Source organism: Pseudopipra pipra, chromosome 25, assembly GCF_036250125.1.
Source record: "Pseudopipra pipra isolate bDixPip1 chromosome 25, bDixPip1.hap1, whole genome shotgun sequence".
Taxonomy (NCBI): Eukaryota; Metazoa; Chordata; class Aves; order Passeriformes; family Pipridae; genus Pseudopipra; species Pseudopipra pipra.
In genome coordinates, this window is record NC_087573.1 from 4,034,275 (window position 1) to 4,061,781 (window position 27,507).

Below are 27,507 nucleotides of genomic sequence, written 5' to 3' on the forward strand. Positions count from 1 at the left end.
GGCCCCGCCCCCTGTGACCATCGCTAGCGGGGAACGGGCGGGGCTTGCGATGGCTCCTCATCTCCTGACTCCGCCCCTCTCATCGTGGCCCCGCCCTCTCACCGCCTACACGGCGCAGTTGCCGAGCGAACGGGGCGTGGCTCGCGCTGCAGCCACGCCCCCTCCTGACCCCTCCCCTCGCCGCCGGCCCGCTGTTGTACCGCCCTGCGTGGGCGGGGCCGGTGCAAGCCCCGCCCCTCGCCGCCTGCGCGCTGCGGTGTCCGCGGGCGGGCGGCGGGGCCGGGCCGGGCGATGCGGGGAGCGGGGCTGGCCGTGCGGGCCGCCCGCGGGGCGCTGCCGCCGGCCCTGCCCGTGCTGCCGCCGCTGCTGCTGGGGCTGGGGATGCTGGCGGCCGCAGCGCTGTGTGTGCGGGCGGCCGCCGCCGAGCCCTGCGCCGCGCCCTGCTCGTGCCGCCGCGGCCTGCTGGATTGCAGCCGCCACCGCCTGCCCGGCGCGCCGGGCCCGCGCTGGATCCCGCCGCTGCCCGCCGGCACCACGGGGCTGTGAGTGAGCGCCGAGGGGTGTGCACAGGCCTGGCGGGGGCCAGGGGTGCGGGCCCGGGGCCCGGCGGGGGCGGTGCGGGGCAGGGCATGAGCGGGGCGGGGGCTCGGGGCCCTTCTCGCTCTGTACAACTCCCTGACAGGAGGGGGGAGCCGGGGGGGGGTCGGGCTCTGCTCCGGGGAACGAGGGACAGGAGGAGAGGACACGGCCTCAAGCTGTGCCAGGGGAGGGTCAGATTGGACATCAGGAAGAATTTCTCCGTGGGAGGGGGGTCAGGCCTTGGCAGGGGCTGCCCAGGGAGGTGGTGGAGTCCCCATCCCTGGAGGACGTGGCACTCCGTGCTCTGTGCTGGGGGACAAGGTGGGCATCGGGCAGAGGGTGGACTCGATGGTCTCGGAGGTCTTTTCCCAGGAAATTGGTTCTGTGGTTCTGCCCGCGGGGTGTTAAGAACGGGTTCAGAGCCCGGAGCGCCGAGGGCAGGGCGGCCCCAGCTCTGGGTCGTGGCTCACGGGGAGAAGCGTCGAGGGTCCTTGTGGGTCCCTTCCAACTCGGAATGTTCTGTGAGTCCTTAAGAGTGAAAGGCTGGAGCGGAGCCGTGGAGAGAAAGAGGGTCTGCCCCTCAAGGCTCCATGTGCCGGGGTGGCAGGGAGCAGTTTCATGCTGGCCTTGCCCTGCTCTGTGCCAGAGGAGTGTGGAAGTAGGTTGTGGTTGGGAAGGCTGTAGGTGATGCCAGTCAGGTCAGGGCTTAACGTTGTCTCAGGTCAGGCTGTAGGACACAGTCCCTTAGGATTGTGCTTGGAAGTGTTCCTTCCACCCCGACCTCAGCACCTCCTGCTGCTCCTGGTCTCCTCTGCATCCCTTCGCAGCTCAGGGACTCCCTCCTTTCCCCTCCGTTAAACCTTTGTGGACTCTCCTTGACATTTGCCGTTGTTATTCCAAAGAAATCCCACAGAGCAATTAAGAGCCATCCGTAGTCTCTGCTCCCAAGTGTTTAATTAGACAGTGTGCTAAATAGTGTTCACACAGGTCAAGCCTTTGTCCTTCCTTGACTGTTGCTGTCACAGTCAGGGTTGCTTTTGTCACCTTTGGCTACAACATACTCAGGTGGAAGAGGTGCTGGAATATGAGGGATATCAAAACCTGCTTCTGTGCACAGAGTTCTCTGTCCCTCCTGGAGTGATTGTGTTTCCCAGTTGATAGGAATGGCATTATTCCAGACCAAGAGAAAATTAAACCTGTTGGGCAGGTACTATAAACACACAAACCACTGTTCAGTTAACTCCAGGAATTCCACTAGCAGGACTCAAGAGTCTGATGTGTGTCAAAAACTAGACATGTCCAAGGAAGTTTGTCACCTTCTTGCTCTCTTGTGGTTCTCTCCTTTCCCTGCACAATCAGCCAGTGGAAATGTTTAGGGAAAAAAATGTGCATTTCAGCATAGAAATACAACTTGTATGTGCAACCTTTCATGTTTAGAGAGGCACAAGGATATTGTAACTTGTCAGGGAGGGTGTCAGCACCTGGAGAAGGGAGTTGGCAGTTCATCAGGAGGCTAATAAGCAAAATGATATCCATGTTGTTTGAAGAGCAAGTTTTCAAGCTTCAACAAATACTTGTATCTTTCTCCAAGCTGATGGAGGGTGTGTTTGAAGCTGCTTGGCACAACTTGTGCGGTGGGAAGAAGCGGGGCTGGCACCGTGCTGTCTTGTGCAATCTGAGGTGCTGCAAACAATAAGGGTATGAGACTGGTTTGGGTTGGAAGGGACATTAAAGATCATCTTGTTCCACTCCCTGCCATGGGCAGGGACACCTTCCTCTATCCCAGGTTGCTCCAAGCCCTGTCCAACCTGGCCTTGGACACTTCCAGGGATGGGGCAGCCACAGCTTCTCTGGGCAACCTGTGCCAGGGCCTCACCACCCTAACAGGGACCAATTTTCTTCCCAATATCCCATCTAACCCTGCCCTCTGGCAGTGGGAAGCCATTTCCCCTTGTCCTGTCCCTCCATCCCTTGTCCCAAGTCTCTCTTCAGCTCTCCTGGAGCCCCTTTAGGCTCTGGAAGGGGCTCTCAGGTCTCCCTGGAGCCTTCCCTTCTCCAGGTGAGCACCCCCAGCTCTCCCAGCCTGGCTCCAGAGCAGAGGGGCTCCAGCCCTTGGAACATCTCCATGGCATCTCTGGACTCACTCCAACAGCTCCATATCCTTGTGATGTTGTTCCCAGGGCTGGAGGCAGCTCTGCAGGTGGGGTCTCACCCGAGCTGGGCAGAGGGGCAGAATCCCCCCTCCCCTGCCGCCCACGCTGTGGGATCAGCCCAGCACACGGGGGAGGTTTCTGGGCTGCAGACACACATTTCTGGGTCCTTTTGAGGTTCTCATCCACCAACACCCCCAAGTCCTTCTCCTCAGGGCTGCTCTCCATCCATTCTGTATCTGTCTCTGTTGTGGCTTTCGGGATTTTGGCACATGAAGTGTGGGTGACGTTTTTTCTTCACTAGGACTGCTCTGGCAGTTCTCAATCTGAACGAGCTATAATGCTTTCCAGCTGTTTAAAATTAATCAAAGCCTAATTTTTCTCACATGATGAAGTCTCTGATCTGCTTTTCTCTTAGTTCTATGATATCACTTCACCTGGCTTTGAGGAGAAAAAATTCTTTTTCCTAACTCTTTCAAAACTACTTGCAGGTGATGCTTCCATTGTGTGTGGGGGGGTTGGTTTTCTCTTAGGGTTTTGTTTTTAATAAGGCCAGGAGAGCACTTTTGGAACTTATTTTCACAATGGAAGTATGCAGGCATCTGTAACTTCATTTTTCCTGTGAAGATGTATGTTTTGTGGATTACTTGGCAGGTGATGAAAAGGGTAGGGAAGTCTAGGAGTTAGGAAATATTTTTTTATATGTCTGCATCTTAACACATTAGATTCTTTAGAACAAGGAATTCCAGCCCTGTTTGAAGGGTGGGTGTGTGAAGGGGGAGAGGGAAGCACGATGCTGGTGGTCGCTGCCTCCAGTCCAAGTGTGTTTATATATCCTGGTAACTAGAGAGATGATGAATAAAAGTAGATTAGGTATCCCTTAATTAGTTCAGCAAGTTCCATTCACAGCAGGTTTTTTTGGGTGAGCTCAAATGACTCCCTGCATTGACACCTGTACCAGCACAGTGCCACAGCTCAGCTGGGCTGAGTTAAGGTCGTTCTCCATCACCCATAATCAGTTTGGTGTGTATATTCTGTTTTATTTACTTAGGAGATGAAAACCACTTCAGTTCAAAATGAATGTTTAGATATGTTATACACAATACCAGATGAATCTTCTAAAATACAAATTTTGCGTGTTTGCTCTGGCTCCTGCACAGCCTGGGCCTCCCAGTTCCAGTGCAAGGGCTGCTAAAATGATGGATTCTTCCATTTTGGCATTTCCAGAGCAAGGGAATTGCATCTGGTTCTGCAGGATAACAGGAATCTTAGCTGTGTGATTGAATGATCTCTAAACACAGAAAATCAGCCAGTGAATTTCACTCTGTATTTAGTGATCAGTTGGTCTGTTTGAAAAATAAAAGCATCAGTAACAAAACATTAAATTATATATATTAAAAATATGATATAAATATATCATATATATATATAAATATATATATATCAGATATAAATAATGTCAGAACTGGTTTAAATATGAGCTATACTCAACTTCTTGAAAGAGGACTTACTGCAATGAAAACTTTGTTGTAGTCCAGATTTGACTAATACTAGAAAAAAATATTTTTCTGGGCATTTTCTAAATTAAAATCTTAATTTCTAATTTGATAATCAGACAGTAGGCTTTTGTTAGCAGGTCCTCATGGCTGTCAGTGTTTTGGAGGCATTTTGGGCAGTGTCCTGAATAACTTGCTTTAACTTTTGGTCAGCCCTGAAGTGGTCAGGCAACTGGACTAGAGGATTGTTGTAGGTCACCTCCAGCTGAAATATTCTGTGATGTTCTCCCTGGAAGCCTTAGAAAAATTCAGGTTCAGTTTTCTCTGTGTACTAACTGACTCCCCAGATCTTTGTCAGTGCCCACTGGCCGTGCCTGACACACAGGTTGGTCTGGCTCAGCACCCCTGGCATGGTTTTGCTCCTCAGTGGAGCATCTGCTCCCCTCCAGGGGTGTGTTGTTATCTTCCATGTCCATTGTCTCGTCCTTCCTCCATGGGCTGGGCTCAAATCCTTTGGGAACAGCGTGGCTTGGTACTGCCCACTCTGGTTAAACCCACTGCTCCAGGATTAGGCTCCTCAGCACTGGCTGCATGTTTGCATGTTTGCAACATCCTGCACAGCCTGCATGTTTGCAACATCCTGCATGTTTGCACCATCCTCCAGGAAAGGCTCAGCTGCTGGGATTTGGGATCAGCACTCCCTCCACCAAGGGCTCCTGAGGGTGCCCGGGGGCTGAGCTGGGCAATCCAGGCATCCCAGGAGGGTGTCCTGAGCACTCAGCATCCCTGAGGAGGGAAGGCTGCTCAGGAGCAGCTCACACTCCGTTGTTTTTGTGTGTCTGGCACTTAGGATTGGCTTAATTAGCACATGTGCCAGGGAGCCAGCCTGCAGGGCAGCGTTCGGCTGCTGCAGTTGTTCTCTTCTCCAGGTTCTCTTGATTATTTTTTTTTTTAATTGTAGGAATGAATAATTGTTTGCAAACCTGCTTGCTGCTCTATCTCTGTAATTTGCATCTCGATGTAATTAAAAGAATACGTTAACAACTGCCTGACTTGCCATGGCACCCAGGATTTTAAGAATTCATGGCTAGAACGGAATCTTTAAGCTGAACCTGAGGAGAAGTTAACAACAAATAGTCTGTCAGGTGTCAAGTCCTTGCTCTCTCCTCATAAGTTTTGGTCTTACAGATCAAAAGGAGCCTGCCAGAGCTCAAGGGATGTTTGGACAACGCTCTGAGGCACATGGTGGGATTTTGGGATTGTCCTGTGCAGGGCCAGGAGTTGGGCTTGGTGATCCCTGTGGGCTCAGGTTTGGCCCTCGGTGTATTTGGAGTCAAGCACGGGCTCAAAGCTGTTGCAGCAGCAGAGGAGTGTGTGGGTGCTGTGGCTGCCCAAGCCTGGTTGTCAATGGAAATAGTTTTAAATATTCTCAGCTACATTTTAATATTCATTTTAATAGGTACATGGTAGTTTTGGTTGTAAGGGGTGATTTTTCTCTCCTGTGTCAGCATAGCTGCTGCCTGCCTGATAAGCTTAAAACTAGCTGTGATAAATATGTATTGTGTTGTACAAAGCATACATGGTTTGGGTTTTTTTTTTAATTTATTTTATTCCAGAAGCTAAATAACTTTTCTCTCTGTTCTCTAGGGATTTAAGTCATAATCATTTATTATCATCCAACTGGAGCATTGATTTGTCTGTTCATACATTGCAAGAAGTGTAAGTTGGTTTTTATGAGGATAAACTCTAGAGATATCCTACCTAATTCTAATTAGAACATTTCATTGCATGTAGAGATACCTCGTCTGACTTGTAGAAATATTCAGTGCAAGTTAATTAAAAATGGATGCTCTGTGTTGGCAGCACACTTTATGTATAAAATTGCTGCTTTGTGAGCAGAAAACTTTTTCATAAAAGATTAAAAGACCAGTATTTTAAAGAGAAATGAGACATTGTTTTGGCTATAGCCGATTTTTAAATGAAAGAGAAGTAATAGTATCCACAAAAATGGGAAAAACTAGCATGTTTTACTGTTAAATTGTTCAAATTATTAGCATTTAAGCTTTTAGTGATCTTTTTTGTCAACTACTTAGTATTATTAATGTAATAAACTTGTTTAATGTGTTGTGATATGAATTATTTCTGCTGTGTACAGAAGGGTTTTTCTTCTCTTTGAAGCGCCAGTAATTTTTTTTTTTTAATCTCTTTTTAAGGAAAATGAATTACAATGAGCTGAGTGAAATTCCGTATTTTGGAGAAACAACTTCCAATATAACTCTTCTCTCATTGTAAGTAACAGCTCATCTGCCTTTTAACAAAGGGGAGAATCTTGTTAGAGTTCTGCCATCAAATTGCAGGAAAACATCTTCTTTTGTCTTGAAATACGGCTCCTCTGAAGGGCTTTAGGGAATATGTAAGCACTCTTTAAAGAAATACAAATCAGTTGGACAATCAAGTCACCCTAAATTACCAATAAAATGCAGTCAACCAAGGCAGGCAGCTTTGAAAGGGAGGGATTCAGTCTGGGAATGACAGTTCCCACAAGGAACAGCCCAGCTACAGGCCTCAGAATTTGAATCTGTTCATATGTCAAGGTGGCAAATAGCTCTGGGATTTGCAGTATTGCTTTAGGGACTAACACTTTTGGAAGCATGTGGTGCATGTCCCACTGGGGAGGCTCCCTAATGTTGATACACAGAATCCTGTGACTGTTTCAGCTGGGTGACTGGGAGGATGTTTGGATAATCACATTTATTGCTGATCTTTTTCAGGGTGCACAATACCATTCCAGAAATAAATGCTGAGCAGCTCCAGGTCTACCTTTCACTGGAAAATCTAGATCTTAGTTCTAATCTTATCTCAGAAATTAAAGCCTCCTCTTTTCCACGGATGCAGCTGAAGTACCTGTAAGTACAAGGGAGCTGTTGTGCCAGGGAGTCCTGGCTCTACAATGACAGTGTTGGACACCTCACTACTCTGAAGTTACTATCTTGAAGCAGGGGGGGCTTTGCATGTCTTTGGACTGGTAGCAGTGCTTCATGGAGCTATAAATGTGCATGAAATAAAATATTTTTCGTGCCAATCCATATGGCATTTTCCCAAATAACATGGAAAACAACTACTGCTGTTGTCAAAGTGCAGCCAGCAGGGACAGGGGGGGATTTCTGCCCTGTTTGAGTAGATCACTGGGGACACTGTCTCAATAATGTCTAACTGAAGCACAAGCATGCAGTAAAAACCAGCTCCTTGCACTGATTCCTTTGGAAAAAAGGATTTGGTGTCCCAGAATTCAGATTCCTGACGTGACTTCACAGGGATCTGAAGTTCTCATAACCAGTGGCCTGTCTGGGGTGCTTGTGCCATTGTGTTCATAAAATTCCCCCTGTTCTGAAAGGCCTCTTCCCCCCTTCCTTTCCTAGGAATCTGAGTAACAACAGGATAACTACTCTAGAAGCAGGTTGCCTCGATAACTTATCGAGCTCACTGATGGTGGTAAAGCTGAACAGGAACAGGATTAGTGTGATTCCACCAAAGATCTTCAAATTGCCTCACGTGCAGTTTCTGTGAGTAACAGTCCCGAGAGCATAAAACCAGCATTTACAGCTGGGTTGTTCATCTCAGCACGTTATCATTTCACAGTGGTGCCTGTTGAAAGGTGTGTTAATATTTGAATGTCATCTTTATAAAAGGGAGCTGAAAAGGAACCGGATTAAAATAGTGGAAAGCCTTACATTCCAAGGGCTGGAATCCTTAAAATCCTTGAAAATGCAGCGCAATGGGATTAGCAGACTAATGGATGGAGCATTCTTTGGCCTGGGTAATATAGAGGAACTGTGAGTATGCCTAATTGTGGAATTTCTTTAAGGGTCTGACTCTGGAGGGTTTGTCCTGAATGGCTTCCCTTACATCAAGGCTGTGCTGAGGTATTGAAGAAATCATAGGAAAAGAGTATTTTTGCATTATTTTTATGTCATATTTTTACTTCAGAGGTGGAAAGATAGATTTCCCCATCCCTGAAATGTCCAAGGCCAGGTTGGACGGGGCTTGGAGCAGCCTGGGATAGTGGCAGGTGTCCTGCCCATGGCAGGGAGTGGAAGTGGGTGATCTTTAAGGTCCCTTCCAACCCAAACCATTCTGTGATTCCATGATATTGGTGTTCTTCTCAGCCTCTTCCCACTTGGTGATCACAAAGGTTGGACTCTGTAGTTGCTTTTTTGCTGGTTTTCATTTGCAGTCCCCCTGACATGGAGCTTTGCTCTGTGACTTTGACAGAGCAAACACCAGGGTGTGCCATGCAGTGTTAGCAAAAAAGAAATTACCTTTGAAAACAGAGATTGCAGTTTTGTTTCTGCCACTGGATCCCTGAAGCTGGTGTTGGGTTACTCAGTTCTTCATATACTTTAATTCAATATTTTGCTTTCAATGGAATCTGGATATAATTGTGAATTTTGTGTTTTCTAATGCTCCATGTTAGTAAATAATTTTGAGACCCACAAGGTGAAAGTTTCTAAATAGATGTTTCATTGATTATCTACTTGACAAATGTTTTTCCTTCTAATTCCTTAGAGAACTGGAACATAATAACTTAACAGAAGTAAACAAGGGCTGGCTGTATGGGCTGAGAACATTGCAACAGCTCTATGTTAGCCAGAATGCCATCACCAGGATCAGCCCAGATGCATGGGAATTCTGCCAAAGACTTGCTGAGCTGTAAGTCCTGGGCTGCTTTTCACTGGGGATTTTGGAATGTTGCAATAACAGATTGGCAAGAAGGAATTACCAAAGGAAGCACTCCATTTCCTTGTCAGGCCCATGATAAGTGCTGTGTATTTTACTTATGAGTGTTCTGTTAGAGAAATTAATCAGAACACAATGGTTAATCAAGTCAGATAGTATCTTCATAATTAATCCCCCCTTTAAATCGTGTGCTCTGTGTTTCCAGGGACTTGTCGTACAACCAGCTCACTCGCCTCAAGGAATCTGCCTTTGTGGGACTTGGCTTGTTGGAGAAGCTAAACCTGGGTGACAATCACATCAGTCACATTGCTGATGGTGTCTTCAGGGGTCTGACAAATCTTCAAACCTTGTAAGTACAGAAAAACATCAAACTGAAATTTCACTTTATCACAGCTTTAACGGAGCTTTTGGAAGTAAAGACAATGGGTGTTGCATTGAGCTCACTGCTGGGCTGTCCTGCCTGCAGGTGTGGCAGGGCTGATAATCTTTTGGTTTGCCAAGATAACAGAATTCCAGCCCAGCCAAAACAAACCAACCGCTCAGTTTTCGTGGTGGTGAGAAACAGTGACTCGGTGACCCTGAGTGCCCAGATGTGCCCCAGTGGTTCTGAGGGGTGTGGATAACCTGGGTAAATGCCACTTGTGGAGCAAATAGCCTGAAGCTCTTTGTTCCAGAGGGTTTTGTGTTAAGGTTGGAACCTCAGAAACCAAGTGGTGAAGCCTTTTGTGTTGCAGAAGGTGTGGTTTAGGCCACCCTGCCTGTGTGCTGGAGTCACACACTAACAGGAGGTGTAGGGTTCCTCTTGCTGTCACAGGCTCAGCTCTGCACTTGCCAGGACCTTTCACAGCAGCTGCAGCTGTTGGGTATTTCTGAAAAGACCCAATCCTGCCCCAAGTAGATCTGAACAGTTGTAATTATCCTAAACAATGGTACTTGAGAAAGGAGTGAAAGTTTATAACCCCTCTGTCACTTCATTAAATAAATGCTTAAATAAGCAAACTCACCAGAGAGATTTATGTAAGCAGTCATATTCTGTTAACCTTAATGCAACCTTTTAATGAAATAATTAAACCTAATTTCTTAGGTTTAGAGCAGCATGAAAAAGAACAAGAGCAGATTAATTAGTAGGTTTTCATGGGCTCTCAGGGGCGTCAACAGCCCAGGGCCTGGCCCTTTCCTTTGGGGCTGGAATGTGCAGCACGGGGGGCAGTGGTGATTAACAAGGCTCCAGGCATTCGTGCCCAGCCAGGCATGAGGAGCCAACTCTTCTGCTCACACAATGAGGGGCTTTTCTTTTGGGTTGCTGGCTCGTTTTGCTAAGTGGTCTGAGTAGTGGAGTGTAAAAATACTTCAAACAACAGGAGACACCGTGTGGCTGCAGGATTAGCCCCATTGTTGGTTGTGTGCTGGTTGTTTCAGGGCTAAGGCTGATGTAAATATTTCTCTATGTTCAGCTCCTGCCACTCTGTGTTGGAGAATAAACTGTAAAACTGATATTAACTGCAAAGTAGAATTAAAAGCGTGTCTAAAAAACAGCACTGAAGTTTTCCATCTTACCCCATTATTTACTCCATAATACTGTGATTAGCTTGGCATTTGTGTTCTCCAGCATTCACCATCCAACATTCTGAAGCAGACCTCGAGATAATTCTGGAAACAAGTTTTTAAATCACAAGAATTAGCAACGTGGAAATAAATTTGGCGTATTATTCATCTGGTCACTCTCATTAGATCACATCCATGTCAAGTACTTTAGCTTGAATAATTTTTAAAGAGGAAAATATTTAATGTGAGCAAGTTTCAAGGCCATATTTCTTCAGACCTTGTGATGCATGAAACATGGAATTCCTTTTATTTTTGCCCTAAAATTTAACGTGCATATGTATTAATTGTGGAAATGGCTGCTGCCTGATGTTAGGACCAAGACTTTCATATTTCAAAGAATTATAAGAAAATAATCAAGAAAATACTGCTGATGGTGTTCTGGAGGTTAATCCAAGTCTCTTCCAGGATGGAGTTTTACACAGTTCACAATCTCACCCAAGGGAAAGTAGATACTTCATTTTTCCCCCATTAGCACAGGGGAAAAAGGTGTTTATATGAGTGATATACACAGTTGCCTGTGTATGTAGCTAGTTTTGTGTCAGTTGACTCATTTGGAAGCTCCACAAGCTGTTGCATAGAAACACAGTACAGATTATTCTTTATTAGTGTGATTTCCTTTAAACACTCCTGTCTGCAGGGACTTCTGTGCATGCTGGTATCACAACATGCTCTTGGCTCAGTCCGTCCCATTCAGGCTAAAAATGCAACTGAATTTATTTCTTCTTCTCTCTAAAAAGCATTTAATCCTCTCCAAACCAGATTGCTCTATTCCTTTTGCTGTTTAGACCTCTCTTCTCCATAAGGGGCTGAAGTGCTGTGCAGAGGTCAATCAGAAATCCCATTAGCTGATAACGAGATTTGTGAACAGAATATCAACTTCATTCTGAAAATCCACCCCTGTGTGCCTGGCAGCCCTACACTGTAACCTGTGTGTAATCTCTTAATATGCTAATGCTGTTATAAGCCTGTTACTGGGGAAGATTAATTCTGCTGGTGTATTGCTTAATTCCCTTACATGAACCAACTTGCTTCAGGAGCCTCTCCCAGCTCCTGGCAAATACTCCATCACATGACAAGTGCTGGTCAGACTGGGGCTTTCCTTAAATACCACATCAAGAAGTCCTACTGCAGAATTTGTTTGTGGTTCTGGCTGCAGCACTGATCAGGAACAGTTTTCCCTTGCACCTCTGAAGTGGGATATTCATCTCCTGACAAGCTTAGTTTTGTGAAAGATTTGAGACCTTCCAGGGGATGCTGTGCCAGAGCACTGTCCCCAGCCCCTACAGCACTAATCCCTTCCCCAGCTCACTGCTAAGCCTGGTCATGATGATGTTCCAAGGCTTCTTTCTAAGAAAAAAGCTTAGTTCCAGGCTTTTCCAAGGCTTCTTGTCTAAGACAGCTCTTCTCCTGCAGGGACTTGAGGAACAACGAGATCTCCTGGGCCATAGAAGATGCAAATGAAGCATTTGTGGGACTCAGCAGGCTGGATAAACTGTATGTATTACAAAGCATGGGAATGACAGCACTTCCCAGGCATGCAGAGGAGAGGGAGAGCAAAATATTAAGCAATTGTAAATCAGTGACAAGGCAGAAAGCCTCTTTTAGTGGCAGCTGTTCTGTGTTTCCACTTGTGTGCCACAACCTGCTGATATGAGCTCGGGTTCCACGTTCAGGAACGTTGGATTGCAGCACCAGTTTGAAGAAATTAAGCAGAAGAACTTGACTTCATTTATCACTGAATAGCTCCCTCCCTCTGTGTGATGATTATCAATTCCTGTGCTTCTTTAGTTTGGCTAAAAGTTACTGCTTTTCAAAAAAACAACCCGAAACCACAAAGTATTTTTGAGGAAATGTGGAACACCATTGAATTAACAACTTTTCAGTACTTGGACTATGCACTTTTCATCCAGTGCCACGTGCTTTGTAGGAAGCTCCATCCTGTGGACCTACAGACATGGCTTATAACAAATAGCCTGGTGTGAGGGTGCAGTCCAGGAGCTCATGTGATGGTTCTTTTAATCACTGTTTCATTCTCCTGACTTAAATTATCTTCTGGCATCTCTAACCCAAGTCTCTAATGTAAAAACAGAAATGAAACACTGTTTGTGGGAAAATTAGTTGAACCTTTAAACTAAAAAAAAAATAGCATTTAATCTTTTAGCTCAGCTAGAAATAGAAAAAACTGTAGTTAAGCATTATGGGGAACTTCTTTTGGGTCCTGTTTGTGAACTCATTGACATTCAGACTGGGATCTGGGGCCTTGTCTTTCAGAATCTTGCAAGGAAACCAGATAAAGTCCATTACCAAAAAAGCATTCTCTGGTCTGGAAGGGCTTGAACATCTGTAAGTACTTTACACTGTAGAACTTGTAATTATTTGTCAGCTTCAGTCTTACATTCTCTGTCAAATTTTCAAGAGTTTAGCTGAAGGTACCACATGAAATCACACTGACCCATTATTTTGCTTAACTTGCAGAGATCTAAGCAACAATGCAGTAATGTCCATCCAAGAAAATGCCTTTGCCCAGGCTCAGCTGAAGGAGCTGTAAGTTCATGACAATTATTTAGAGATTTTTTTACAAGCCCTGCCTTGGAAAGAATCCTTCAGCCATTGTAGGGTTGTCTGAAGTTCAAATGTGAAATATTTGCAGCAATGCTGGTAAATTATGAACTCAAATATATTTAGGATTAAGGTTTGATAAAATCTGCACCTTAGTTGCAATTAGGAGGAGATAATTTTTTTTTTTTTGCCAGTGCTGAACCATTAAGTTTTTCCTGTCTCATGATTTCACAGCACTCACTTGCATGTGGGCAGGGAACAAAATAAATAATTGGTCAGAAATGTTTGGGGGGGGGTTAGCAAACCCTACATTTTGACTTCCTATTTTTGGGACTAGGGAAAGGCTTTAAAATTCACAGCTACATGAGACTTTTTACATGCTCAGCAGATATTTAAGCTGCTAGAGCCTCTTGTGGTCTCCAGACATTTGAAGTATTACAGTGTGAAGTGACCTTCCCACCCGAGACTAATCTTACTGTAACACAGTCCCTTCTGTGAGATAAAGTCTGTGAATATCGTGTAATCTGGTCTAAAACTGTTATTCCATTAGTTAGTCTCAGCCAGATGGATTTAATCTGCAAGATCTGCCAGTGTGAGGGGACACATTTTAGGTGTTAAAGTTATTTCTTTGCCTTCTCTGATGTATTTTAAAAGCGAGGAATCATTGGTATGTGCAGGCAAAGAGCAGGGTGGAATCCTGGCTTGTCTGGTGCCTCTCCTCTCCCACTGCTGGATTCATCTTGTAGCAGGTCTCCAGTCAGTCGTAACTCATACATAATATTTAGGAAACTTTGGAAGCAGGTGGTGGGGAAAAAGTTGAGCCATCATTGTTTCCCGTTGGCAGTTTTTCTGTGGAGCAGAGAAAATGATCTGCAGTTGATACCTGGATGAAACAAATCACTCTTAAATATTTATCAACTGGCAGGAAAATGAGAATTGAGGCTTCTACTCATTTTATGATGGCAAGTGTGCTTAGTTTGAGACATGGAGCTGCTCTGCAGTGTTGTTCTTTTAATTGCTTTGGAGAGGGATGAGATAATTGTAAAGACAGGCTTAGTGTTTTTGGGGTATTTTTTTTAGAAGTTGAAACTCCAAGGTTATATTCTCCAGAATTAAAAAGAAATTTAAGGTTTTAATGCTGATGCAGAGGAGTTATTTCTGTCACAAATAGCTAAGATTTTATAATACCCACGGGTGCAAAATAATACTGTAAATCTTGACAGTTCTGAACGTGTGTGCTTTAAGTTGTTTTGCTGCATGAAATCACAGGTAGGAATGTGAAATGCACTTTATTCACCCCGTTGTTCTGCCTTGTTTCTGCAGAGTTCTGAACACAAGCAGCTTGCTTTGTGATTGCCAGTTGAAGTGGCTGCCCCAGTGGCTCACTGAGAGCCATTTGCAGCAGGCTGTGAATGTCACCTGTGCCCACCCTGAGTGGTTGGCAGGACAAAGCCTTCTCAGTGTGGACCCTGATGACTTCGTCTGTGGTTTGTATTTTTAACTGGTATAAAATTTTATTTGGTATAAAAGCATATTTTTAATTTGGTATAAAAGCGTGGTGATGTGAGTCTGTGCAGCTGAAATCAGGCTGTGGTGCTGTGGAGGTGCTTGGTTTTGGCTGTGGTGCACATGTGAGCCTGTGTACATCAGTCTGGGGTTTCATTCTGCTTCTCTTTGCTCTGTTTTGTGGTGTTTGAGCACTGAAGCCAATCTGAGGGAGCAATGCTGTGAGACTGCATTGTTTTTTATTTAGGTTGCTATTAAAAAGCAGTTATGCTTCCATTCTCCCTGCTCATGAACACCATGAGCTGTTTGACACTTCCTGGTTCTTGTCCATACCAGCAAGGCTGGAGCATCAAAGAATCATGGAAGGGTTTGTGTTGGAAGGGACCTTAAAGATCATCCAGTTCCACCCCTGCCATGGGCAGGGACACCTTCCACTAGCCCAGGTTGCTCCAAGCCCTGTCCAACCTGGCCTTGGACACTTCCAGGGATGGGGCAGCCACAGCTTCTCTGCACAACAATTAGAGTAGTTCACACTCTGGTGCACTTTCTGGTGCTCCATATTTGGGATGTTTATCCAGTTTCTGCCACCACAGTTTCAGACATAAGCCTGTTTATTTTTGTAACTGAACTGTGAGATGAAAAACTGAGAGACTCTTCACCCAGAGTCCTGGATGAAGTCTCTGGCAGGCCTGGAATTAATCTGGTGTTCCCTTTTCTGGATGAGCAGTCTGATAATGGTTACTTGTGTGCAATTCTTTTATTGCTTTGGTGGTAGAGGCCACAGTAATCATCATGTATAGATGCAAGCACCCTCTTCTCCACTCCAGCATCACCACTGTGGTGCCTGACAGAACTCTGTGTGTGCCTGTGAGAGTCTCAGCTGAAATAATGAGTATTGAAGTCACCCTCATCGAGTGGGATGAGATAGTGAACTGCCAGCTTGTTATGCTTTATACTTGTAGAACTTAAAGGCTCTTCAGGATATTTAAAATATCTGAAAGTAAGTGTCAGCCCTTCATAAAATAGCCTGGCTCTTCAGCTGAGCAGGGCTTTTGGGTGTGAGCTAAATATAGCAAGTTCCAGACAGCTGGGCTGCTCAGCACCACGTTTGCACACTGATTGTTCCCAGTGCTGATTCTTCTGCCTACCTGTGGTTCTAACCCTCCTTCCCAGCTTCATTTCCAGCTGGAAACTGCTCAATCTGCACACCTCCAGCCCGGACATCTCTTCCCAAAACTTCCTTTCTGCTTACGTCGAGCGAGTTTTCCCTACAGTATTAATTCGAGTCGGAGGGGAAAGCAGGAGCTGATCTGGGTGGTTTTTCTTTCCAGACAACTTCCCGAAGCCGCAGATCAGGGTTCACCCCGAGACCACGGTGGCCCTGCGGGGCATGAACGTGACGCTGACGTGCAGCGCCGTGAGCAGCAGCGACTCCCCCATGGCCACGGCCTGGCGCAAGGACAGCGAGGTCCTCTACGATGCAGAGGTGGAGAACTTTGCCAGGTACCAGCAGCAGAGTGCTGAGGTGCTGGAATACACCACGGTCCTGCACCTCTTCAACGTGAACTTCACCGATGAGGGGAAGTACCAGTGCATTGTCACCAACCACTTCGGCTCCAACTACTCCAACAAAGCCAAGCTGACTGTCAATGGTGAGTGACCTAAGTCTTTATTTCAATACCTGCAAGTCTATTTTTCACTAGAGCCGGCCCAAAATACTCTTGCAAGTCTGTCTAACTGGGATTTAGAAATATCAAACATCTTTTTGTAAAGCAGGAAACAAATGTTTTGGGTGGGTTTTTTTGCGGGTGAAAAGCCTCCGTTTGCTTTTTGAAAGTGGCAGCTGCCTCCCGTGCTTTATTAGAAGACAATTAGTTGTTCATCTAGTTAATTGGAGGTGGAATTCTTTAAACTGAAAGCTCCCTCTGCTGTCTCCTCAGAACTCAGCACCTTTCCCACATGTTTGTAAAACTGGGGAAGACTCAGCTGAAAATAAGTGGTGGGACTGGAAACACTCTGGAAAGTGAAAAGTGAAGTCTTTTTTTGTTTTTAGCAGTCAGGATTCTGTTTATTTTGCCTCGAGGGAAGGGAGGTGAGAAGTCAATGTCCACAGCAGTCAGCAGGCTACTGATACCCATGGTACCTGAGAGGAGAAATAATGAGATGCATGTTGACCTTTTCTGTTACCAGGGGAAAAAAAAGTGTGACAGAGGTTTTAGGAAGGAGGCTAAACCTTTTCCCTGTCTGTTCCCCATGAGAAATCTTGTTCTTCACGTCACCTGAAATGAAATTAATGACTTTTAACTGAAAGAGAGTAGGTTTGTATTGGATATTAGGAAGAAATTCCATATGAGGGTGGTGAGACCATGGCACAAGTTATCTGGAGAAGCTGTGGTTGCCCCATCCTTGGAAGTGTCCAAGGCCAGGTTGGATGGGGCTTGAAGCAACCTGGTCCTAGTGGAAGGTGTCCCTGCCCATGGCAGGGGGCTGGAACTGGATGAGCTTTAAAAAGGTCCCTTCCAACCCAAACCATTCCATCATTCTGTGAACACTGTAGATACTGTATTTAAATTTGGAGGACAGGCTCTTAGAAGTGACCTCTGAAAATTTGTACAGTTCTTCAGAAGAATCTGCCCCTCTCCCTCAGGGACAACTTCAGGTGTGTTCCAGATGTGCACGTTTCCAGATTTTCTCTCTGCTGTGGACTTTTGACTGCTTTTTACCTGAAACTCTGTCTCCTTTGATCCAGAGCTCCCTTCTTTCCTGAAAACCCCCATGGATCTCACCATCCGCACCGGGGCGATGGCCCGGCTGGAATGTGCTGCCGAGGGCCACCCCACCCCACAGATCTCCTGGCAGAAGGACGGGGGCACAGACTTCCCAGCTGCCAGGGAGAGGAGGATGCACGTCATGCCTGAGGACGACGTGTTCTTCATTGCAAATGTGAAGATGGAGGACATGGGGATCTACAGCTGCATGGCCCAGAACATCGCGGGGGGACTGTCAGCCAATGCCACCCTCACCGTGCTGGGTGAGTCCTGTGCTGACCCAGGCCAGCACATGGATCCCTGTGTGTCTGCAGAAAGAAGCCCAGAAAATGAGGTTAAAACACAAAGAGCAGCACTTGGTATGACTTTAGAAGCTGAGCTACAGGGCTGGCCAGTGGAGCTGGAGTTTGTATGATCTTTGCAGGGGTCTAAGGGGCATATCTCAGTCCAACAGTGGAGATTAGGCAGGTAATTTGCGTTGCCTTAGAGCAAATTTAGTTGCAGGTAATGTGAACATGTGGCCAAGAAGGCCAGTGGGATCCTGGGTGCATTGGGAAGAGCATTGCCAGCAGGTCAGGGAGGTGATTCTACCTCTCTCCTCGTCCCTAGTGAGGTGCATCTGGAGTGCTGTGTCCAGTTCTGGGCTCCTCTGGATAAGAGATAGGGAGCTTCTGGAGTGGGTCCAGCACAGGGCAACAAAGATGATGAAGGGACTGGAGCATCTCTTTTAGAAGGAAATGGTGAACAGCTGGAATCAATGATCTTAGAGGTCTTTTCCAACTTAAATGATTCCATGAAGGGCTCAGGGAGCTGGGCCTGTTCGGCCTCAAGAGAAGATGGCTGAGAAGGAACCTCATCCATATCTATCACTATTTGCAGGGAGGTCTCAGAGGGCAGGGTTAGATTGGATATTAGGAGGAAATTCTTTCCTGTGAGGGTGGTGAGGCCCTGGCACAGGTTGCCCAGAGAAGCTGTGGCTGCCCCATCCCTGGAAGTGTCCAAGGCCAGGTTGGATGGGGCTTGGAGCAACCTGGGTTAGTGGAAGGTGTCCCTGCCCATGGCAGGGGGTGGAACCAGATGATCTTTAAGGTGCCTTCCAACCCAAACCATTCTGTGATTCTATGAAATTATCTTACAGTTTAATTTTTTCCCTCCACTATCCCAGAAACTCCTTCCTTCGTGAGGCCCCTGGAGGACAGGACGGTGACCCGAGGTGAGACTGCTGTCCTGCAGTGCATAGCTGGGGGCAGCCCTGCCCCTCGCCTCAACTGGACCAAGGACGACGGGCCCCTCGCCGTCACAGAGCGGCATTTCTTCGCCGCGGCAAACCAGCTGCTCATCATCGTGGATGCTGGGCTGGAGGACGCCGGGAAGTACACCTGCATCATGTCCAACACCCTGGGCACCGAGCGTGGCCACATTTACCTCAATGTCCTGGCTTCCCCCAACTGTGACTCTTCCCAGAGCGGCATTGTCCACGAGGAGGACGGCTGGACAACCGTGGGCATCGTGATCATCGTCGTCGTGTGCTGCGTGGTGGGGACGTCCCTGGTGTGGGTCATCGTCATCTACCACATGAGGAGGAGGAACGAGGATTACAGCATCACTAACACAGGTAAAGTTGCAAAAAGCAACAGTCTTTGGCCCCGTTTTTAGTCCAAAACACTTGAAATTTCTGGATTCATTACAAATGGATAAGATTAAAGAACCGAAGATTTCCTTCTCAAATCTCTTCGGGGATTTGCTCAAATTCCTTCCATTTTAGAGGTTCTTTTAAATACCAAAAGTGTGCTAATTCTATTCCTTATATTCTAGATTTGTCCTACATTGAGGGGAAACAGTAAAGTTTGCAAGTAAATATTTGACTGAACTTAAAAAGATTTTCAGGACCTGGAATAATGTGTGTAAATTTCCATTCCCTGTAAGTTTGGAAAGGGCTGTGTGGATTTTTAATCACTGATGTAGGAAAAAAGATAACTAGATAGGAAAGAAGATATCTACATGTGAATTGAAATTCTGGTTGTTCTTGTTAATTTGGGGAACAGTGCTGGTAATCCCTTGAAATCTTCATGCTGTTGATGTCATCGGTGTTAATTCTGCCTTGCAGAGGAGATGAACCTTCCTGCTGACATTCCCAGCTACCTGTCCTCCCAAGGAACACTGTCAGAGCCTCAGGAAGGCTACAGCAACTCAGAGGCAGGGAGCCACCAGCAGCTGATGCCTCCAGCTGGCAGCTACGTGCACAAAGGCACAGATGGTAAGCAGAGCCCTCAGGTGTGTTACCTGGGCCTCAGCTGATGTCAGGGCACAGTCTTGTCCTCACAGGTTAAATGCCAAGGTAGATTTTGATCCTGCTTCTTTCCTTTGGCATCTCAAGAGCCCAGGCTATAGAGGTGGAAATAGAGTTTGCTGGGATGATGACTTGCTGTCCCTCTTGGTGTCAAATTCCTGCCTCTCCAGACGTCCACTTGGCTGCACTATTATATATATAAAGGGTCTGCACTATTCCCTGCCTTGTTGGGACACTTTTCAGGATACTTGTGTCACTGAGTTTACAGAGATGCTATTTCTTACCATCCAGATGCTGAGGAGCCATCAGTCTTTATGTAGACTGGCTTGAAAAGTGATCCCTCAGAGTTTTTCACACCTGCCTTATGATCCATTCCCTCTGGTGTAGTCCCACTGCACTGGAGTCTGTGTCAGGAAGGAGCTGAGAAGCAGCTCATCTCAGTGACCAGTTTGTCATCAGGTCTGAGGTGTGTGGGCACGGAGGGACGAGTCAGGTCCAGGAGCAGGTGTGAACAGGTAACAGGTATCCCTGTTTGATCCCAGGGCTGTTTCAGCCTGGTTCCTGGTCTGGCTGGACTTGCAGGGAACCCTTTTACTTGTGCAATAGGGGAGCATGTCCATGGTTTCCCCTGCTCACCCTCAGAAGGGCAGTGCTGTGAGAATTTGGGTGAGGAGAGCCTGGGGATTTCTCACGTGACCTCTCAAGCCTGAACTGTATAAAGGCCCTTCAAACTGTGGTGCTGTAACCAATGGTCACACCAGGACATAAAACCTATGGAAATCAGGCACCTTCATCCTTTTTGAGAGTATTTTGTTCTTTCCATCGTGTTCCTCAGGTGGGGCAGCACCACTGGTGATCTGCTCAGACTGTTACGACAACGCGAACATCTACTCCCGCACCCGAGAGTACTGTCCCTATGCCTTCATCTCCGAGGAGGATCCCCTGGATCAGACACTCCCCAACCTCATGGTGCAGATGCCCAAGGAAGCGTTCACAGCACGCACCCAGCACGAAACCAGTGCTCTGGATAATCTCCTGGCAGACAGAGACGTGCCTGTCTTCCTTACCAACCACGACAAAATCGGTGAAAAGAAAACCTCCTCCCAGCAGATTAATGGTGAGTGTCCCCTTTTCCTTTTGTTGCTTTGTATTCCTTTGGCTTTCCTTGTGCTGCCCTTCCCTGTTCACACACATAATCCTTCAAGTGCCTGTAGTCTATGGAGTAACTTTTTATTAACCACCTGATCTCCAGACTAGCTCTCAGTTTGCATCCACTACCTGAGATTGAAGAGGGTGATGTTAAAAATACAGAATTTCTGCAGTTCAGATCTCAAACTTCGTGGAATGTGAGCCTTTGAATGTACTTCAAGGACATCTATTAACCAAAAGTTGGAGCTTCACTTGAGAAATTCAAATAGCCCTTCTGCTTGAGCTGGCCTGAGGTTCAAAGAACTCCCTAAATTGGTTGGTTTTCAGTTGACTTTCTTCCAGATCGCCTTTTTAAAAATTCACACTGAAACTGTGTGTGTTTCTGGTTACTGGAACAGATTGCTGGAAAGGGAGAGCATCCAGCAAAATATGCTCTCAAAACCAGCAAAAATAACCTCAGAACGACTGTTACTGCTGAGTCACACAGCTCAAACCTGCCTAAAGTCTGAGTGTGATTGATCTCTGCTCTCTGTGAGCAGGGACAGGACCCCAGGGAATGGCTGGAGCCGTGTCAGGGGAGGGTTAGGCTGGATATTAGAAAAAGGTTCTTCCCCCAGAGGGTGGTTTGGCACTGAACAGGCTCCCCAGGGCAGTGGGCACGGCCTGAAAGCTGCCAGAGCTCCAGGAGTGTTTGGAGACAGGGACAGGGTGGGATTTGGGGTTGGATGATGGGGTTTGAACTGGATGATCCTTGTGGGTCCCTTCCAGCTCAGCACATTCTGCGACTGTATGAACTCGCTCCTGTTCACCTTCTGATTTTCCTTCCACAGAGCCCTTCCAGGTCCCTCTGTGGGGGGTCAGCAAAGACCTGGCTCACCCTCACCCCCATTTCCTGCACCCCCCACGGCCCCTCCGGAGCGACGGAGCCGCCGAGGGCGAGCGGGACCAGGCCCAGGGCTCGCCCAGGCCCTCCTGCCCCAGGCCCCGCGAGCACAGCCTGGACTTTACCCGGACACGGAACAGTCACGGCCACAGCGAAGCCACGTAAGGCACTGAGGGGGCCCCACGAGCGGATCCACATCAACTGACTGTATTTTCTACCTCAGGACTAACCCCAAGGCCAAAGATTCTCGTGTTGTGTGTGTGTCTGCAGTTACTAAAGAGACTCTTCCTGGAGTCTCTTCTTCACGTGCCCTTTTTCCTCGGATTTCTCTTTTGGGAGGTTGGAACGTGCACCGGGGAACACGTGGGTGATCGGTGCTGTCTGCAAAAATAGCATTAAAGCATGGATTGTGTGGTGCTGGAAGCAGCCTTTGTGTTGGTGCATGCCTTGGAAAGCTCTCAAGAATGTGTGTAGCTATTTCACAGTGCTTTGTCTGCTTGGAAACAAACCATCAGGGCCTCCTCATGGAATTCCCCAGGAACTGTAAGCATAAAACTCTTGGCCAGCTTTTCCTTCCTTAGACTGTTGGCAGGTGCCTGTTACCAGTCTGAGTTTGGGCCTTGTTTTCTCCAATGAATAATGGACTCTAATTGTAAATAAATTTGCATTTATAAATATTTTGTATACACTAAGCATATAAATGTGTTGGCTGTAATGTAAATATATTTTTTATTATGCCAAAGTATGTATCATACTGTTAGTCTTGACAGCTGCATATCAAGCCATATGGGAGGTTTTGGGGGGACTGAAAGCTTGTTTGTGAGGGGATAGAGCTGTCTTTGTTTTGGAAAGGAGTGAATTTACTTATAGATATGTGGTGAAACTGTGATATTGATGCATTTCATTGTTGCCTACAACTCTGTGTGCATTAAGCCTGGCTGCAAGCTGATGCATTTCGTGATATTAGCAGAATTCCAAGTTTTATCTAATCTTTTACCTTTAAAAAAACCCCCTTCATATTGTGTATGTTGAGAGGTCTCCATGTATTTTTCAAAGCTGACAGTTAAGTGAACTTTTAGAAAGAAAGTGATGATGGAAAGGATCAGGTAAATTGGGAGAGCACTTGATAAATACTTAGTGAACTATACTGTGGGTTTCCTGTTTCCTCTGCACAGCCAAAGGCATAAAACACTCGTGTCTTTTTCTGTTGTAAAATATCAGGCTAAATTGTTGAACTCAGCGTGGCCTTAGACCTCAGTGTGGCCAAAATGTTTAAATATTTGACAGGTGAGAAATGAAACAATGCAGGGAACCACTCAACACTGAAAACCCTGAGACAGAGGAAGTGCAAACTTCGTGGTTCCAGTGGGATGTGCCTGACAAAATTAGGAGGAAGAACACTGTAAAGACTTCTGAGAAGTTCTTTCTTCTGGGAGAGTGTCCTGTCGTGTAGAAGGGGTTAAAGACTCCTCAGGGATGGGTTTTCAGCAGGTGCTTTGTGCTCAGCCTGTGCTCTGTGCTCACACCTGAAGAGTGAGGTGGCCTTCCTGGTCACTGGTGCCTTTTTCTGGAGCTGTAGGATTTGTACCCAACTAAAACCAGCTGTGTGGTATTTTTGTAGAGACAGAAAACCCCTTTTGGCCCAGCCCATGACAGGTACGTGGGACTTCCCATCGATCCATCCCTAGAGTGGAGGGTGTGTGACTAAGTGTGAGGTGCAGTCGTGCAGAATCACAGCTCAGACTTTACAGGCTGTGGAGTATTTGAGTAAATGAGTGAGGAAACACTGGGACTAATGATTCTTTTCCCACGGCTCTTTGGACATGAATAATAGTCAGATCTGTGCAAATGAGCAAATATTATCAAGGGCTCTTCCCATGCTCTCAAAGCCAGTGTGGCTGCTTTGATAGCAGCTTTAGTGGGAAGAGCATCCAATTGTCCTTGACCTTTGGGTAAAGCAGAAACACACAGGTGTGTTAATTTTTGGGTTCTGACAGCTGAAATGTTTTAATAACATAAAAAAAAGAATCTTGAGTTCGCTCCTTTCTGGTTTTATTTCCTCCAGGCTTTTCCTTCCCAGACAGCATTTAAGACACGGTGCTTGTTCTCAATCCAAAGTGATCCCTGCTGTGGGAACCCAGTACTGTCAGTTCAAATCCAGATGAGAAAGGTCACATCATGAAACCACAGCAGCAGCAAAGCCCCATCCTCCTGGGCTGCTCTCTGCAGGCAGTCACTCAGGGTGCTGCTGGAACGTGTGATTCCCAAGAGTGGGAAGACAGCATCCCAGCTGCTGCTCTGTCTCCCATCACCATTTGGGAGACACTTGCTCCTTTTTCTTTCATCCCTCTCTCTCCTCCGAGCAGCTGAGCTCGCTCAGGTCTGTCACAGTGCAGCTGGGGATGTCCAAACCTTGGGAATACCTGGGGCACAACTCCCTGGAGCGAGGAAATTCCCGTTAGGGAGGTGAGACCTGCTTGGCCAGGACCAAGGCTTTAAAATCACTGCTGTCTGCACCAGGCCAGTGCTGGCTCTTGGAGCCTCTGAGGAGCTAAAGCTGCTCTGATTTCTGTGTGAGAGGGGCCTGGAAAAGCTGCCTCCATGAATCAGGACATTTACAGCCTTCCATGAGCATTTAAAGTCCATAAGCCGGTTGTAAATAGCTGATGATTGTAAGTAGGTGTCACTTTGCTGCACTGTGGAAAAGCTTCCTTGGTAGACTTGGATTCAAATCATGTGTCTCTTCTCTCCCTTTGCTCCAGGGGTGCAGAGGGGACAGAGTGGCCTTTCTTTTTTCAGTAAAAACAAGCAGTTTCTTCAATCAATGCCAAAGCACTACCGGTACAGGAACTGGGGGTTCAGAGGCAGCAAGAGCAAAGCTGCTCCTGTTCCCTGTTGCTATTTCCTAGTGTCTATTTATATTTTTTTCACATAAGAATGTATATTTTGTATAGCATGTGTAATATATGTTTGTCTATTGTAATATACGTCCATTCAATAAAATGCTGTATACACTGAGCATCCAGTGTGACTCTCTTAGTTTGCAGATAGAATAATTAAATCTTGATCTATGATATTTAATTTTCATAGGGGGGGAAAATTAGAGTAAACTTTACTGTCTGGGCATGGTCCTGGGAATCTGGCTCCGAGGGCTGGACAAGGTGACTTCCAGAGGGTTTTTTCACCTCAACCATTTATTGATTCTGTGATTCTCATTTCAGTTTTCCTGCAGGAAGCACCTGTACCCCTTTGGAAAACGTGGGGTGGTTCTCCCACACCACTGTGGACTCGGCCAGGAGCCTCGTGGATCAGTGTGCTCCCAACACTGTCCTCCTGTGCTTCCAGTGCTGCCTTCCTGCCACTTGGATCCTCTGAAGTACCAAGGAGATTTTTCTTTCCAGCAACAAACTGTCAGCATGAGTTGGTGAGAGCATCTTGCAGGTACCTGCTGCAGGAGGTGCTTCCAGATTCCATCCTTCCTCAAAGCCAATGTGAGTTTTCTGTCCCTTTGAATAACTGTCTCTCTCTCTCTCACTGCATTCTTCTGCTGGTTGATGTTCTGATAGTTAATCACCTTTGCTCTCCTGTGCTCTGTTCTTTGTTCTTCACTGTTAATCCTGTTCACAGCTCTCAGCATCATGTACCTCTCCCAGGTTAACTCAAGCTCCTGCAGCTGCCTCGTCCCCTGTTCTTGCTGACAGTGACATTGGCACCCAGGGCAAGGGCTCCCCAGAGCTGTGTGTGCTTTGTCACCTGCCCTGGCTGTGACTTCTGTGCTTGTTCTGGAGGGGGACTTTGCACAAGGGCAGGTAGTGACAGGACAGGCTGGAACAGCCTTAAGCTGAAGGAGGGCAGGTTTAGATTAGATATTGGGAAGAAATTCCTCCCTGTGAGAGTGGTGAGGCCCTGGCACAGGTTGCCCAGAGAAGCTGTGGCTGCCCCATCCCTGGAAGTGTCCAAGGCCAGGTTGGACAGGGCTTGGAGCAACCTGGGCTGGTGGAAGGTGTCCCTGCCCATGGTAGGGGGTGGAACGAGATGAGCTTTAAGGTCCCTTCCAACCCAAACCATTCTGTGATTCAATGATTTAGGAGTTCACATTCCTGATAACCAGGGATCCTTCCAGCCTCTGCCTGGACTGGGGCAGTACTTGGCTGAGCAGGGCACAGCAGAGCCAGCTCACCACCTCACAGCAGCTCAGGAGGCTCCCCTCATATTTATAAACCATGTTGGGGTTTCCCTGGAGCTGAAGCATTCACAGATTGTCCACAGCATTCCCCACATCCCAGCTTTTTGTGTGCTCTTATGTCTTTTCAAGCCACCACAATTGCAAGGGAATGGCCTCCATGATCCAAGCCTGCCCCACAAGCCTTGATTTATCCAGGGGTGTTGTGGAACCCCACCCCATCCTGTGATCATGTCAACAAGATGCTCAGGAAAAACCTGCTATTGCCTTCCCTGGTAAGTTCAGCTCTCCCTGGCACAGTGTCAGAGCCAACAGCTATTGCAGATAAGATCATGAATAGTTAATGTTCTCAGTTACCCAAGCATATTTAAAAATTAACACAAACCTGGTGCTGATGGGACTAAAAAACTGGGTCATCAAAGAGAGGAAAAAAAACCCCAAAAAACAATTGCATCTACCCTCGGGCTTCACTAATGACTGAGTTTTTGTGGAGCATCCTATCCCTTCCTCTCTTTAATCCTTCAGTGGTTTAATGATGCTTCATTAAAGCACCTTCCCTCCTGCCTGCCAGGTTCTCCTCCCTCCTTCTCTCCTGCAGGAGTTCTGTGGCCCCTTTGGATGAGTCTCCAGTCTCAGGAGTGATGGTTGGTGCCACGAGCAGCTGCCCCACACACGTGCCTGGATGGGAGCCTGGGCACCACGGAGTGAGGGAGCTGATGGGAATGGTGTGGTGGGCAGGGGCTGGGGCTGGATGCAGCCCCCCCTGGGAGCAGCCCCATCTATCCCTGGATCTTGGAAAAGTTGCCCCCTCATTTTTGGGCCAACAGCTTCACCTTCTGCCAAATCGAGCCCCAAGTTCCTTTAGGTCTGGGCTTAAGCAAATAGGTGAGATGGCAGGAGAAGACAATCCTTGGGTCTGTGGAACCCCCAGCCTTAGAGGTTTTGGACTCCAATCCCAAGGCAGCCACAGGTCCTGCACTAGGAGCCCCCGAGCTCCAGGCTGCTGTTCCCCACATGTAGGAAGGTGGAAGAGAGACAGGATCCTGTTTCAGAATGAAACAGCCATTCATGGTCAGACAGGAGTATTAGGGAACAAGTAAACTCCAAATCCTAATTTTTAAGGCTGCTGCCCTGAAGTAGCCAGCTGGGAACACCAGCAGTGGGGAGCTGGTGGAGAGCATCAGGTGCCTCCAGGAAGACTTGGGCGTGTGGGATCTCTGGGTCTGCATGGGATGGATCACACAGGGATGTCTGACAGGGTGGGCAGTGATGGGCATGTGAATGTGCTGTGGCTGCTCCCCTGGGGATCCCCTGGTGAGCAAAGGGGTGGTCAGCTCCTGTTGTGCACTGGAGATCAGGGTTCCAACACCCTTCAGGAGAGTGGGTGACACTGAGGGAGGAGGGAAGCAGCTCCCCAGAGGGCCCTGGGCTCCCACCACTCGATGTGGCTCCATCTGCTTCTCCTTCCAGAGGAGAACAACGAGGCTGGGGAAGGGACTGGAGCACAAGTGCTGTGAGGAGAGGCTGAGGGAGCTGGGGCTGTTCAGCCTGGAGAAAAGGAGGCTCAGGGGAGACCTCCTCACTCTCTGCAACTCCCTGACA

General features: G+C 47.2%; 1 protein-coding gene across 1 annotated transcript; it reads left to right on the forward strand.

Moving 5' to 3' along the window:
• The first annotated feature begins 303 nt into the window (after window positions 1-303).
• On the forward strand, window positions 304-24,741 carry LRIG2 (leucine rich repeats and immunoglobulin like domains 2). Its single transcript, XM_064635988.1, has 18 exons — window positions 304-542; window positions 5,873-5,944; window positions 6,439-6,513; window positions 6,997-7,131; window positions 7,645-7,788; window positions 7,915-8,058; window positions 8,792-8,935; window positions 9,168-9,311; window positions 11,981-12,061; window positions 12,839-12,910; window positions 13,043-13,111; window positions 14,450-14,613; window positions 15,964-16,284; window positions 17,382-17,663; window positions 18,566-19,015; window positions 19,508-19,657; window positions 20,526-20,807; window positions 21,670-24,741. Exons 1-18 carry the CDS (start codon window positions 382-384, stop codon window positions 21,885-21,887), a joined length of 3,108 nt encoding a protein of 1,035 aa, XP_064492058.1. The 5' UTR covers window positions 304-381; the 3' UTR covers window positions 21,888-24,741.
• The last annotated feature ends 2,766 nt before the right edge of the window (window positions 24,742-27,507 follow it).

Coding starts and splice junctions, on each gene's coding strand:
- LRIG2 (XM_064635988.1), top strand. CDS start 382: ATGCTGGCGGCCGCAGCGCTGTGTGTGCGGGCGGCCGCCGCCGAGCCC. Junction 543..5,872: donor CCCGCCGGCACCACGGGGCT/GTGAGTGAGCGC, acceptor TCTGTTCTCTAG/GGATTTAAGTCATAATCATT. Junction 12,911..13,042: donor CTGGAAGGGCTTGAACATCT/GTAAGTACTTTA, acceptor CTTAACTTGCAG/AGATCTAAGCAACAATGCAG.